At 46.8% G+C, this 13,908-nt stretch overlaps 1 protein-coding gene across 2 annotated transcripts in view; it reads left to right on the top strand.

Moving 5' to 3' along the window:
* Positions 1 to 13,659, top strand: part of COL5A1 (collagen type V alpha 1 chain) — a 167,007-nt gene extending 153,348 nt beyond the window's left edge. The window contains exons 59-66 of one of the 2 annotated variants that reach the window (XM_085325272.1): positions 281 to 334; positions 1,065 to 1,100; positions 1,887 to 1,940; positions 2,297 to 2,555; positions 2,917 to 3,029; positions 5,320 to 5,388; positions 8,862 to 9,095; positions 12,190 to 13,659. In XM_085325272.1, the coding sequence (XP_085181398.1) occupies positions 281 to 334; positions 1,065 to 1,100; positions 1,887 to 1,940; positions 2,297 to 2,555; positions 2,917 to 3,029; positions 5,320 to 5,388; positions 8,862 to 9,095; positions 12,190 to 12,336 (966 nt within the window). In that variant the 3' untranslated portion in view covers positions 12,337 to 13,659. Of the gene's footprint in view, positions 1 to 280; positions 335 to 1,064; positions 1,101 to 1,886; positions 1,941 to 2,296; positions 2,556 to 2,916; positions 3,030 to 5,195; positions 5,265 to 5,319; positions 5,389 to 8,861; positions 9,096 to 12,189 lie in introns of both variants that reach the window. The other variant, XM_085325271.1, reaches the window with a different exon arrangement.
* Positions 13,660 to 13,908: the final 249 nt, after the last annotated feature.

Here is a 13,908-nt window from a genome sequence, read left to right as displayed (position 1 = left end):
ATTTTGGTGGAAAAGTAGATGCCCAAGGGCCATGTGAAAAGAGCTGAATAGACTTGGAGGGATGCTAACATTAAATGCTCATTTAGGGGGATGATTTTTATAACTGGGTGCCTATATGAGATTCCCTGGTCTCACTCTTCTCTGGACCCATATGCACATCTGAAAACCAGTTGCAACTCCAAATTTGAATGGAGACCTCCGAATGAAATAGTCAATTATGTGTAGTTAAAGGCCAGCATCACTGCATTCAAATAAATGCTTTTCTGCTTTTATTTTTCAGGGTATCACAGGTCCTTCTGGACCAATTGGACCCCCAGGGCCACCAGGATTACCGGTACGTGACAAGTAATTCTCTGAATTTTGGGGGAACTACAAAGAAGCCCTTCTGGAGGCACTGTAGTGTTCCCAGCTACTCAGCACAGTCCCCCTGGCATTCCTTTGCATGAGGAAGTGCTTGCTAACAGGCATGGGAATTGCTCTGCTGAGCCCAGTAAAATCGTTTGGATGAGTTGTAAGAGCATCCGGTGGATGCCACGTGGCTCGACAGGCTGTGAGCTGCAAGGGGAGTGCTGCAGACAGAGGGGCACAGCATGGTCGATGCATCCTGGCAGTCGTTGGGGCAGTGAATTAGCTTGCCCTGTTTCTCTCCCCCTTTCTTATGAATTGTCTGCAATCACAAAGCGTTTTCTCATACGTGCTGGTATTTGTATTTTTCTTCACTGGGTGTCCAAGGGCTGCGCTCTGCACTTGTGGCAACCAGTGTTCAGTCTTGCTGGCTAGCTTCACTGTGGAGCCAGGAATAGCCCTGGGTTACAGCAGTCACGCAACAGGTTTTCCAGTTTTCAGTCAAGGGGACTAGTCAGGCACACGTCCTTTTGCTCTGTTTGCAAATAAAAGCAACAAGCAACTCAAATGGGTGTGAAACATGGAAAGAGAAAGGAAGGTAATTTTTAAAAATTTGCAAACGCTTGTAATGTTATTCTGCCTCTATAAGGAGAGAGACAGATTGACGACCTCTCTGATAACAAAGATGCTAACTCCCTTTTGTATTCTTCTCTATGTAGGGTCCACCTGGTCCCAAAGGTGCTAAAGGATCATCAGTAAGTATAGACATTGTTAAATGAAGGGGCTGAAGATCTCTTGATAAGTGCATAACCTGCTGCTATTCCTCCACATTGATGGCATTAAGGCAATTAGCTAAAGATGACTATAGCAGATGAGGCCTTTTCAGGCTGTCTAAATTCAGAAATTATAATTGGTAAAGGTTTCTGTTACACACATTGTACTTTATTCAACATCAGTGTAGCAAAGATCATAAGGAGGAATCCAGCGCATACTCCTTAGAAGAAAGCCTACTACTGTAAAGCAGAGGATAGTAAAAATAGACTGTGAGGCGGGAGGTGGCAAGCTAAAAAGCAAAGAATTCGGTGAGAAGTGCCACAGTAAAGCAAGCTTCGTGTTACAGCTGTCCTATTCAAGCAGCTAAAAATTCCTCTTGGGCAACTTCCTGAAGTCTGTTGCCATGCAGAATCCAGTGTTTTATTCATTGTAGGGTTTTAATTTGATTTATAAAATGCTGAACTGAATTGCAGAGTTAATTTTTTCATGCATTGAAAAATCCTTCCTTTTCCATAAGAAGCCTAAGCAAAAGTTTACTATTTAACCCCAATATTTGACTAACCATTTTCTTATCCAAGCATAAGAGAATAATCAAGAAATATATTTTATTAGAGGAGGGGAAGAGACTCCTCTTGTGTTCCTAAAGGGACAAGAAGAAAATCTTTGCTGCAAGAGACTATTAAAAAGAATAGCGTTTGGGATGTAATATAAGTGACAAACTTTTTTTCCTGAGTGACTCATGTTTATCCCTCTGTTTTGCCATCCAGGGTCCAACAGGTCCAAAGGGTGAATCGGGTCTTCCTGGGCCCCCAGGACCTCCTGTAAGTAGAACCCATGAAGTAAGATTCAGAGTCAATGGGTGTTGTAATGTTAGGAAATACAGGATTTCTAGATAAAGATGCAGCAGATAGTGAATCCGAGCAATGGAGCAGGATCTCCTAGAAATGCTGGGGAGAAAGGCAGGATGTGAAGGGAGAGTTGCTAATGGGGAGATGAAAGAACATGGAGCCAGCATTCAAGCTTGGCTGATGTGTTCATCAGTACCATCAGCGATGTTTTACTTGTCTAGCATGTATCTTGTCATGCTGTTTCTCAGCATTGTTGGCTGATGGCCTCTTTGGCTGTTTCTTCCCAACTCCCAGTGTGATAAGAAGTTGTATCTTTCCTCATAAATCAGGGTCCTCCTGGAGAAGTCATCCAGCCCCTGCCCATCCAGGCATCCAAGAGGACTAGGCGAAACATTGATGCCAGCCAGCTGGTGGATGATGGAAATGCTGACAACTACATGGACTATGCAGATGGCATGGAGGAAATTTTTGGCTCACTGAATTCCTTGAAACTGGAAATTGAGCAAATGAAGCATCCCTTGGGCACTCAACATAACCCAGCTCGTACCTGCAAGGACCTGCAGCTCTGTCACCCTGATTTCCCAGACGGTGCGTCCTCGGGTGGAGGGTGTGCGGGGAAAGCACAGTGATTTTCATAGTGTCTCCGTACAGTAAATACAAGCATGTAGCATAAAAGTAGTAATTTGGACACTCCTCAGCCTCAGCACCCCAAGAGAAATGTGGCTGACCAAAGAAGCAGTAAGTAGAGAAGAATGGGGGCATATGATGCGAAATAGCTGTTCTGTGAGGTGCCAGTGTTGTCTAGAAACAGAACAGAACCGTTTCTCCAAGAATACATGTAGTATTAGCTAATCACTGGGACGAAATGTCCCTGGTGAGATGGTTGTTGACCTTTCCATCATTCTGCCTGCATAGTGCTGATTTTCTCTTCCCTTTTTCACCAATCCAGGTGAATACTGGGTTGATCCTAACCAAGGATGTTCCAGGGACTCTTTCAAAGTTTACTGTAATTTCACAGCTGGTGGAGAGACTTGCATCTTCCCTGACAAGAAGTCTGAAGGAGTAAGTCCATACAATCTTTTCCCCCTAATATTGTGGTGATAATAGATTGTTTCCTAATACGAATATTCAGACAGTCAATTTCAGATGAAATCAACAATTCAAAGTAAAGATTAAAGAACCACAATATTTCTTTGTTATATAAAATTGACTCCTAAAATAATAAGCAATATGTATACAAAGAGCATTTCTTTAAGTAAGTCGGTTTTAAACGGAGTTTCAGAACAGATCTTTGATGATTTCCCAGGCACAATAAATGCTAAAACCTTGATGTTTTATATTGCTTTACAAAGGCAGAAGTCTGGCACCAGAACTGTGGGTCCACCGGAGGTTCATTTAACTCATCCGTTGTTATCCCTCCTGTAGCCAGGCTGCTGCTCTGCTGTTTGCCTGCATAAGTGCCACTGACGACTCTACTTTGTCTTTGGGCAGCAAGGATAATGTTTATCTCCTGTAATTTTTCCTGATGTTTCTTATGGATATTTGGTTTCCTAAATGATTGGTACTAGCCTCATCTCTGTCCTGCCACTGATGCACAAGGTTGATGAAGTTCACGTATAGTGATACGTTTAGCTCGTCTATACTGATATTTTTTTGTCCTATGTCCATCTGCTGTGTTTTGTGGAGTTGGTCTCCACAATGCCTGGGGACCAGGTCTTGCACTGGCCAAGTGGAAACTTGTACCAAGGGGCCTGTTGGAGCTCTCTTCGTTTCGTAGTTGTGTTGCAGCTGGGTTAAGGTGCAAACAAAGTTGTTCGTTCCAGAGCAAGGCATTTGGCTGCTGAGAGAATTTCATTCACCACAACTATGTGCCAGCACAGGACAAATAACAGGCAACATAAATCCTCCTTGAGTTTTTGTTAGGGCTGTTTAAATAGGAGACAGATTTCTTCTCCTTTGCATTTAATTGCCATGGTTCTCCTCAAAACATTGACTACTAAGAAAGCAAAACCTGCCCATAATCTTACAGTTGCTCAAATTCTTGTTGTACTTACTCTATAAGAGGCTGTTTAGTCCCATCTTGTCCACTGTGGAGTCAGTCCTGCAGCCACAGGCTGTGATGTTCCTCAGATGCAAATGGTGTTACACATGCTGTATAAATGCAATGCTGTCATAAATGAGAAAAAAGTTCAGCCCACTCTTTCTCACATAGAGGAGTGAGAACAGCTACCACACTAGCATGAAGTATTGGCTGAGTGGCTTTATTATAAGCCACAGTAGAGTTTAAGACATATCCTGTTTTAGTCCATCCTTAGCACTGCAGAAGCACACTGACTCACTTTATGGTTCACATCATGGGAAGGAAAGGACAGTCCCTAGACACCTATCTTATATTCGGCCGTTGTTTTTGGAGAGATTTACAACAGAAGTGAGGGAGCTTGTGGGAAGAGCAAGGGAGAGGACTGTAAACACACTCCTTCCTGGTGTTTTGACTGGAAAAAAATGATTCAGCTGCTTAGACAGGTCTGCCATGAAGGATGCGCTGACAGCTCATTTCTTGTCAAGGTCACCCCCGGCGTCGCTCCAGGTAGCTCGAGCTCCATCAAGTATGCAGGTCCATCGCCTGCGGAGGAGGCTGCACTCCCTGCACTGTTTAGTCCTACCTTACTGCTGCTCAAATGCAGAAGGCAGACAGAGGCTTTCTCGTAATCTCAATCTCTTCACCTTTCCCAGCCCTGCAACATCTGGATTTGACTTAGAGTGACAGCAGCCTTCTCTGTTATCAGCATTGCTTTTCCAAGCCAGCCCTCCCATGAAGATCATGGATCATTTACTACTACTATCTCCTTATTTCTTTTTTCTTTCTTTCCTGCCAAGAGACTGTGCTGACAGTTTTACATCCAACGTATCTAGGATTATAGATCATTAGCTCTTAGCAAAGGAGGGTGGTGCCAAAGCCATCCACGTTGCTGTGCAGCAGTGGAACGCCCTGAAGCAGTGCCACACCATGCATGCTCTCATCTAGAGGCTGCTGAGACCTGAGGGCTCAGCAGAGTGGTTTTATTGCTGGTGTATAAAAGTTAAGAAAGCATGTTTCTTTAGAAATTTGGACAAACTTCAATAAGACATGCAGACTCTGCTTGCAGAACTGAATGTAACTTTTTTTTTAATTCTATTTTTTTCTTTCTTTTTCTCTCTTTCCTTTCCAACTTGCCGTCCACAAACTAGGCTAGAATTACTTCTTGGCCAAAGGAAAACCCAGGCTCCTGGTTCAGTGAATTCAAGCGCGGTAAACTGGTAAGATGCATCTCGCTGCTTTCTGTTTTTCTTTAACCCGTGTCATATTTTACAGAGTAAAATGGCTCGTTGGCCCAAAGAACAGCCTTCCACATGGTATAGTCAATACAAGCGGGGGTCTTTGGTAAGTGGCTAACCTTGGCCCTCTAGTCTGAATCAGAGCACGTCACCTGCTTTGGTATGGCCAGACCTGTCGCACTCTGCATGCTGGACTAATAACCATCACAAGGCGCAGTTAAAACGTTTAAGGTGGAACCCTGAAAACCAAACAAAAACCCGTGCAGACAGTTTCTCAGCCTAGCACTCTGCCTGACTTTAAAGGAGCAGCAGATGAACGTTTGTCTGCATTTAACGCCTGACACATGCTCGTGTGCAATTGCAGATCTGGAGCCTTTGCCCCAGCAAGGCTCCTGCAGCAGGGTGAGCTGGGCCAGGTGCAGCCCTGTGCTCCTGCAATAGGGCTGTCACTTCCTAAGCGAGTCCAGGTACTAGGGCCCACAAGAGCAAACAGGATGTCTCCATGCTGCTGCTCCCCAGGCAGCGTATCCTTATCCGGAGAAGAGCAGGGAGACTTCTTACGTGACACTTTGGCTGGAGCAGGGCGCTGCGGATTCGCAGCCCGTATTCATTGTTCGCCTTGGTCAGCCCATCCCAGAGTCGCTGCTGAGGTGGTGAATATTTCCCTCTCCAGTATGGGTTAGGTTGTCCTTGCAGCAGAACCGCACACCCCTCCCACCACACCCTTAGCTTGGGAGAGGTGAAGTCACTGATTTAAAGGAAGATTTCAAACCAAACATATTTTCCAAGCCAGATGGCCTTGAACTTGACTTAGTCACAATTAGGGATTTTGGAGGGTCAAAACCTTTCTTGGGGTCAAACAAGGCATGATGTCAGCAAGAAAGCAAAACACTGAGACACTAAAAAGAAAAAAAAAAAAAAAGAAATCCCTAGTATTTGGTTCTATAACAGGACAGTCATGCTGTGGATAGATTGCTGTCCTGCAGAGGCCAAGCTTTGGTCAGGGATCTCAGAGGAGCTAATGACTGATGAGAGTTGGGTCTCCTTAAGCAACGGAAATGTCCTGCTTGCGTATCAGTTCCTGTAGAATTGGCAGGGTGCAGCTAATGAGCTCAGTCGAATAAGGAGGACTTAGGAGGAGGGAATATGCAGAGGGCAAAACCTAGAGTCCTATGGAAGACGGAGGTGTTCTGATGTTTCCCCCCTGAGAGCTGGGCCGGGTAGTGATCCTTTATCCCACTGCTGGCATAGAGGTTTCTTGCCTTACACAGAAACTTCCACCTTAAAAAACACCATGTTTTTTTCCTAAGCCGCATTTCTTTGCCGCTAAACACATGCTCTGATTCTGCCCACAAGAAGGCAATGGCTTCTGTAGCTGTTTCTGCATCATTGAATAAGGCCATAATGCCAAGGCTTCAGCCTCTTAGCAACTTGGAGGGCAATTGCTCATAGCTTAATTACGGAGCACTTCATCAATTAATATTATGAGTACCTCCTCATCTCTGTCTTCTCTGCTTTTTTCAGTCTGTTTGTCAGCTACCTTACAGGCTGAATTGCCAACCTAGTTTTTAGGGCCCATTTTTTAAATACGAATTTCAGTCCTACCTGGAGCCCTTTGTTCCATCTCTCTGTGTTGCCATTTTCTTGCTTTTTACCTGTCCTGCATTTACTGTTTGAAAAAGAAAAAAGCCACCAGCACATAGAAGACCTTTTTAAGTTTTTTTTTAAAAAAAATAAGTACATAAGCCATAAAAGTGCCTTTCATTTTGCTCCAGTCATTTGTTTGGAGCTATGGGGTTGATGAATTGGAGATAAATATGCCTGGATAAGCGAGTTTGTTGAGTTTTCGGTTGGATCCGGTCTCGCTGTTGTTGCTCCGTGGGGAAGCTCCCGGATGCCTCTCCCCACAGCCCAGACCCGGCGCTCTTTGGGATCAGCGTGCTTTCCCTCTGTGTGTTACACATGCACACACGTAATTGCTGTTATCCCTAACAAGGCCTTCCACCCATCCAGCCCTATTCTCATTCATTGCCAAAAGGCGTCTGTCAAAAGCAAATACTATCACACAGAAAAAAGGAAAAGACTGATTTTTGTAAAACTGTTTTCCCACCAGCACACCCTGTGCACACAACTGGTTCCCAGTGGCTGGGGTTTCAAAGGGAAAGCTCCTCATGCTATCTGCAGAAGAAAGAGCAGCTACTGCCCTTAAAAAGCAGTCAGCCTCCCAAAGCAAACACTGCTTTGAAATGATACCTGGAGAACTGGGTCCTGCTGACCAGCAGGGCCGTGTGTCACTGAGCGTGCGCTAAGTAGCGGCGTTTTGTGTTCCCTCCTTCTACGTCCTGGTGGTTCTCTGGTGTCTCTCTACATCTGGCATGTGTGGCTTTCTCGTGTTCAGTCATATTTAGCTCTCAGGAGGACAGTGCAATGGTATCCTGACAACCGGTTGGTATATTTATTTATTTTTACTACCTTTTTTACTTGTGATTGTATTGTCTGGTTATGAATCTCTTCTAGTGTTTGCAGCTCGCAGTGCAACTTGATGTTTTTCTGGTACCTCGAAGAACACTACGCTGTTTGTGTGCCTGAATTTTTCTCCTGGTCATTTCAAATGAAATCAACTGTCTAGAGAGCACAGTTGTGAACAGCAGCTCTCGTAGTTTGGCCATGGCTGGAGATGCCACCTCATGTACAGTTAGTTTACACATGCAATCTAGCTGGCCCGTTGCGCGTTTACTTCCTTGGTGGTGTAGGAAGTAAAGTCCCATCTTTCTCAGCCTTATCGCGAGGCCTGAATCCTAAGCTGCTGCCGGAGATTTCAATAAATTGTGTTTTGCAGAAATACATTTGTAGAAAGCACTCTCCTCCTCAGGAGAGGAGGGAGTCTGATGTGCAGAACAGCACAAATCCCTGTGTGAGGGTGGCTGTGTGGCTGGACTTCCCCTAACACTCTCCAAGGATAGCAAATGTCCCTTCCCTTTTGCTGAGCGCAGCTTTCCCGACCATGGCAGCAGAGCCCTTATCAGCAGGAACAGGATTTCTGCAGATTAGCTGCAAGGTTTGCTTAAAAGGCAGTGCCTTGGTGCCCAGGAGAGCTGAATGGGAAAATACCGCAGCGTGCGCAGAACAAGATACCCGCAGAGGCCGGACAGTCATGTCAAACAAGGCAGAGAAACAAAGCTCTGAACTGTTAACGTGAATTCTTCCCTGTTCAGAAGCTGGAGAAGTATGCTCAGTATCTGCTTTATTAAAGCCAAGACATGCACCCCCAGCTCAGCACTGTCCCCTTTTGCAACCCCCTCCCCTTTCACCAGGGTTGAAATCCCCCCTTCCCTTTCTCTACCTGCCCTGCTTTAGCCTTGTTTTTTTAACTCGCAGACAGACTATAACCAGCGAAGGAGAGGAAGTGCCCCTCGATAGCCCTGCCCTGGCAGCACAACGGTTGAGGTAGCCTTGTGCAACATGGTGCAGTGGCAGCACCAGCCCAGGGTGATGAGGATGGGTGAGCTTCCATGGGCCCCTGAGCTCCCCAGACGGGCTGCACTTCCCCTCACTGCCTAGTGTTCCCCCTTCCTGTAGCTCTCCTACGTGGACTCGGACGGGAACCCCATCGGCGTAGTGCAGATGACTTTCCTGAGGCTCCTGAGCGCGTCGGCCCACCAGAACATCACCTACAACTGCTTCCAGTCCGTAGCCTGGCACGACGCCACCACGGACAGCTACGACAAGGCCATCCGCTTCCTGGGCTCCAACGATGAGGAGATGTCCTACGACAACAACCCCTACATCCGAGCCGCCATCGACGGCTGCGCGGTGAGTGTCCCGGAGCCGCGGGCCACCACGAGGAGCTGCCCTGGGCCAGGCACGGCCAGGGGGGCCGAGCCAGAGGGCTGCGGTGCCGGGAGCCCTGCTGCCAAAGTTTCTGCACCCACTGATTTGGTGGCCTTCAGGGTTGCCCCCACCGGGAGAGGTTTAGAGCTGGGTTTGCGCTGTGCCAGGGATACGCATGACTTCGCTGGGGTTTTTGCTGGCTCCTTGTGAAGGAAGGGCCCTGCCTCAAGTTAGTGGCTGCTTCTGAGTGTTCTGCCTTATCCTTTCTCCTACTCTGTTTGCTCTCGTGGGAAGAGGCGAGCAGTGACGCCCGGCCTTAGGGGAGGTTTGCAGGCTTAGACCGTAATTTTGTAAGCGCTTTCAGGAAACGCCGGAGGCAAAGCTTTAAGGGTTTGGCGTTTGGCTGGTTGTGATTTTCTGCGGCGTGATGCTGCACCGGCCCCCAGGAAGGCACCTGGTGGGATCGTGCTGGCTTTGCCAGGTTGCAGCGCGCAGGCGAGGAGCAAACCAGAGCAAAGCCGGACCCCGTGCGGAGATGAGCAGCTGCCACCGCGGCCTGCCCTGCATCGGAGTTCACGTGCAGCTTTTAGCTCTGTACCTCTGTTCCCCGTTACTTTTTTTCCCTGGGTTCAGAACCAGATTTTAAGCTCCAGCCCACGTCTCCCCGTGCACATGTAAGCCAGGCTGCTGCTTGCTTTTGCTTTGGCTGCTAAACAGCAGCCAGAGCTTTCAATGTCCAACCTCAGCTTCTGTTTCCCTCTGTCCGGTGCTTGAATTGGGACTGAGTGCTGAAAAAATCTGCCCTCGGCAGCTGAACATTTGGCAAAGCAAGTGCCAGTTGCGTTTTGAGACCCAGCTTGCTGGTGCTACAAAATGTGCATAATTCTCACCCTCTGCAGCTGCAATGATTGAAGCCCACAGGATTGAAAAAGAGAGATGCTTGACGGGGAGAAAAAAAAACTCCATATAATCTGAGATTAAAGCACTTCTGCTCTGGCAGATGCATGTTTTTTACTGTAGGAGCAATGAGGAAAATCAAATTAGAATCACTTATTCTTTTAATGGTATTGCCAAGAAGGAAAGAGCATTCATTTCCCTACTGTAAACACTCAGAAACCACATGGGGAAGTTTATCCTCAAGGACTTCATATCTCCTGATAATGCAATGTGTCCTCAGAACAAAAAAAAGCAAAAAAAAAAAGCCTTCCCCTCCCTTTTCCTGGTTAAGTCTCAGGGATGCTGCAAGATCATGTCACAAATTTTAAGACTGAAGTGTCTGATGAAAACACTTTCAGTTTAAGTGATTCTGCTGAGGTGCCCTACATTGCTCTTCCCCTGTTCTCTCTAACGAGGGATATTTGCATGGAAACAGGACTGCAGCTCCTTTGGGTTGATTTGCCAGGGTTGCTTCTTACGTGAAGCTGTAACGCAGCCTGTTGTTAACCAGTCTCAATATGTCACAAATAAAAGAGAGCAAGAAAATAAGCAGCAGGGGACTGTGATGGGAACTGCCAGTGGTGCGGGAGCGCGGCAGGAGCCTGAATGAGCTCAGGGCCCCGGCGTGCTGCTTCGGCGCTGGGGCTGCGCTCAGCATCCCTTCCAAACCGAGCACGCCTCTGTCCTTTCCCCATAGAGAAGGGCAAGAAATATCCAGGCAGGCTGGAAAAAGGACACACAAAAACGCAAAGGGTGGAAGGGGCCGGGAGCCTCGGTCCTTTGGGGATGGACCTGGCGTGAGTGAGACCTCTCCGCCTGCAGCCCCATCCCTGCAAGCCCAGCGCTCGCAGAAGGTGGAAGCAGTGCTCCTGCTCCTTCGGCAGGTCCTCCTTCCTGAACCGCAGGATATTTTAAGATTTTGGGCCCTAGCATTTGATAAATTGAGCCTGGCTGAGCGATGCGGTGGTGCTGCAGAGGTCCTGGTCTGACCTGCGCTCCTGCCATGATTGAGGCTGTCGCAGTGTTCGCTGGAGGAATTTCAGGACTAATGTTTGGGCCATTATTTGGATGTGTTTTTCCTGATCTTACAGCCCTTTCTCTGTAGCTGTGATATAGCCTATTCTTCTGAGACGCACAAATCAGAGGGAAAGGTAGAGCCAAAAGCTGCTCCATAAATTCACTTGTTTGTGCAGTTTTCTATGCCCTCGGGTGCACTTCTGCTCCTCTAATAATTATTTATATTTCAGGAGTAACTGTATGGCTACCAGGCACAATAAAAAGACACCATCACCTTGTGAATTCCATCAAACTTTAAATGTGGTCTTTTTCGGTAGCGCTCAGATAATAGTCAAACTAATATATTCAAATTAAATCATTCACATTTGCTCAACAACCCATGCGTGTCCTCGGGGAGGCAAAACAACTCTACCACAGCCACGATTTTACTGGTCTCCTGTTCCAGCTCTGAGATGTGCTGAAAAGACACTTTGTGTCTTTAGATCTGCATAGCAACCGCTTTTTCTGCTCCAAAACTCATGCTCAGGCTGTAACCTCTCCCCAGTTTTGCTCAGAGGTCCCAAGCCATCCCTCTGCAGTTATAGGGGTGGGTACCAGCCGTACTGCACAGCGGTCATTAATCGTGACTGTAGTTGCTGGTGAATTGCTTGGCACTTCATCTCTCTGGACCACATTTTATTTGACTTGTCTCTATTTCTCCAAATCAGGTTCCCTATTTTACACCTTCCTTCAACATAAGTTCACCCATAGCATACTCTCCTCCTAGCTGAGCCTTCCCATCTTTACGCTGTCCTCAATTTTTCTTAGCTATGACTGGTACGAGAGCGCAGGGACTCCAACCTTGCCACGTGTGTCTTTGTGGGGTGCATAAAACCCAAGTAATCCATCCAGCCTGCTTGCCTTTGTGCCATAGGTATGGTGCAGGTGCACCCTTGGGAGCATATCTGCTAAATCTGCAGGGTGAATGTTTTGTGTTTGGGTGCTGGGTCCCGGTGGATCAGCTCAGAAGGTGCCCAGGCGAGATTGCTTCCATATTCCTCGTTGAGCAGCAGTTAGCAGTAACTTGCTGTTGCTGTGTCAAAGGCGTCATCAGAGTTCCTCTTCTCCCTCTTCTCCCCATCAGGCAAGGAAAGGCTATCAGAAGACTATCCTGGAAATCAACACGCCCAAAGTAGAGCAAGTACCTATAGTCGACATCATGTTCAATGACTTTGGAGAAGCGTCACAGAAATTTGGATTCGAGGTGGGACCAGCTTGCTTCTTGGGCTAAGAGCCACCTGAAACTAGTCTCCAAATGAGCAACCTCGTAACCTCATTGCGCCATTCAATGAATTAAAAAATAATTAAAAAAAAAAAGAAGAAAATCCTTGTCACATGCACGTTCTGAAACTGGACAGTGATGAGTTATTTTTTTTCGTTTCGTTTTGTTCCTCGTTTTGCCCGAGTTCTCCCACGCCACTGCACCCGCACGTACCGAACCGCCGACCAAGAGAAGCGTTCCCGCGCCGGACGCAGAATCGCATGACCTGAGCGCAGCACGCGCGGCAGAGCGGCCCGGCCCCGCGCCCCGCTCCCGGCGCCCCCGGCCGCGGCACCCTGCCTCCCACCGCTCCCCGCTCGCAGCCGCCGAACGGACTCCGCCGCCTCCCCTTGGGTATCCGGAAATGGAAACAGAGCAAAGACTTTTTTCTTCCGTGAAACGACACCAAGCGCTTGTTTATAGGTTATTTTTGTCTGTCTGTCTGTCTGTTTCTAAGGAAAACAGAAAAAACTTGAAACTCCTGCGTTCAACTTGACGTTGAAGTCACGACAGCCCTGGCTCTAATCCAAACCCTGCTGAAGCTCATCACAGTCGTTTTGTTGACTTCCGTGAGATTTGGATTGGGTCTAGCAAGCAGAAGTAATGGCCATTTCCAGAGTTTTCATTGCCTCCATTTAATTGCCTAATTGCATCTTTTACAAAAATTAACCCGATTAATTTGATAGCAAAAAGTCACACTGGGCATCTCCTTCCCGTGTGTTAAAGGTGCTTATATTTTTGTATGTTTGTAAGTAAATATTTGTATTGTATATTATTTTAAATGTTTAAGTGTTTCTGGCTTCAAAACATGCATGTGACCCTGTGCGTATTAAAAACGACGATTCTCACCCGCATTCCCAGCGCGCGTGCTCACCCCGCTGCCACCCAAAGCCTGCAGCGGAAGGGCCCGACGGGGTGGTGCACCAGCCCCAGAGCCACAGGCGTCTTTCGGAGTGATTCGCTCCAAAGCAATAATAATAATTTTTTTTAAAAAAAAAAAATCACTTTTTTAACGAGATTTCTACCCAACCCTCGTTCAAAACCAGGATCCAGTTTGTGTCTCTGCCTTTATGCACCCTTGCTTGCCTTCAGCGTACGTGGTTTAAATTAATTTTTCTTGCCTTCTTATTCTTAAGAAGTTCTAAAATAAAAAAAATAATATATCCATTCCTGGTGGCAGATTGGGCTGGCAGGGGAAATCCATTTGTCCTCTCTTAATGTAAGTGTAAAAAAGAAAAAAGGAGGAAAAAAAAAAAAAGGTGCTCTTTGTTTTTACATTTCTCTTTGTGGTGCTATCTATTTGAATACCTTTAATACAACACTGGCAATACCCTGCCGTTGACCAGTCTCCCAATGTCCTGCGCTTTAGCCGCTTCCCACGCGGACTGCATGCCTCTGCGCCGGTTTTGGTTATAAATGCATGCCACCTTCATATTTGTTATGTAGAAGAGCCGCTTTCCTTGATTGTATTATGGTAGCTTATACAGCCTGCATAGGAAGTATTAAATGTGCTTTTTTCTTTTCTTTTCTTTTTTTTTTTTG

The sequence above is a fragment of the Rhea americana genome, unplaced genomic scaffold (assembly GCF_003343005.1).
Source record: "Rhea americana isolate MKP2758 unplaced genomic scaffold, rheAme1 scaffold_97, whole genome shotgun sequence".
NCBI lineage: Eukaryota > Metazoa > Chordata > Aves > Rheiformes > Rheidae > Rhea > Rhea americana.
This window is presented reverse-complemented; position numbering and strand designations above follow the sequence as displayed.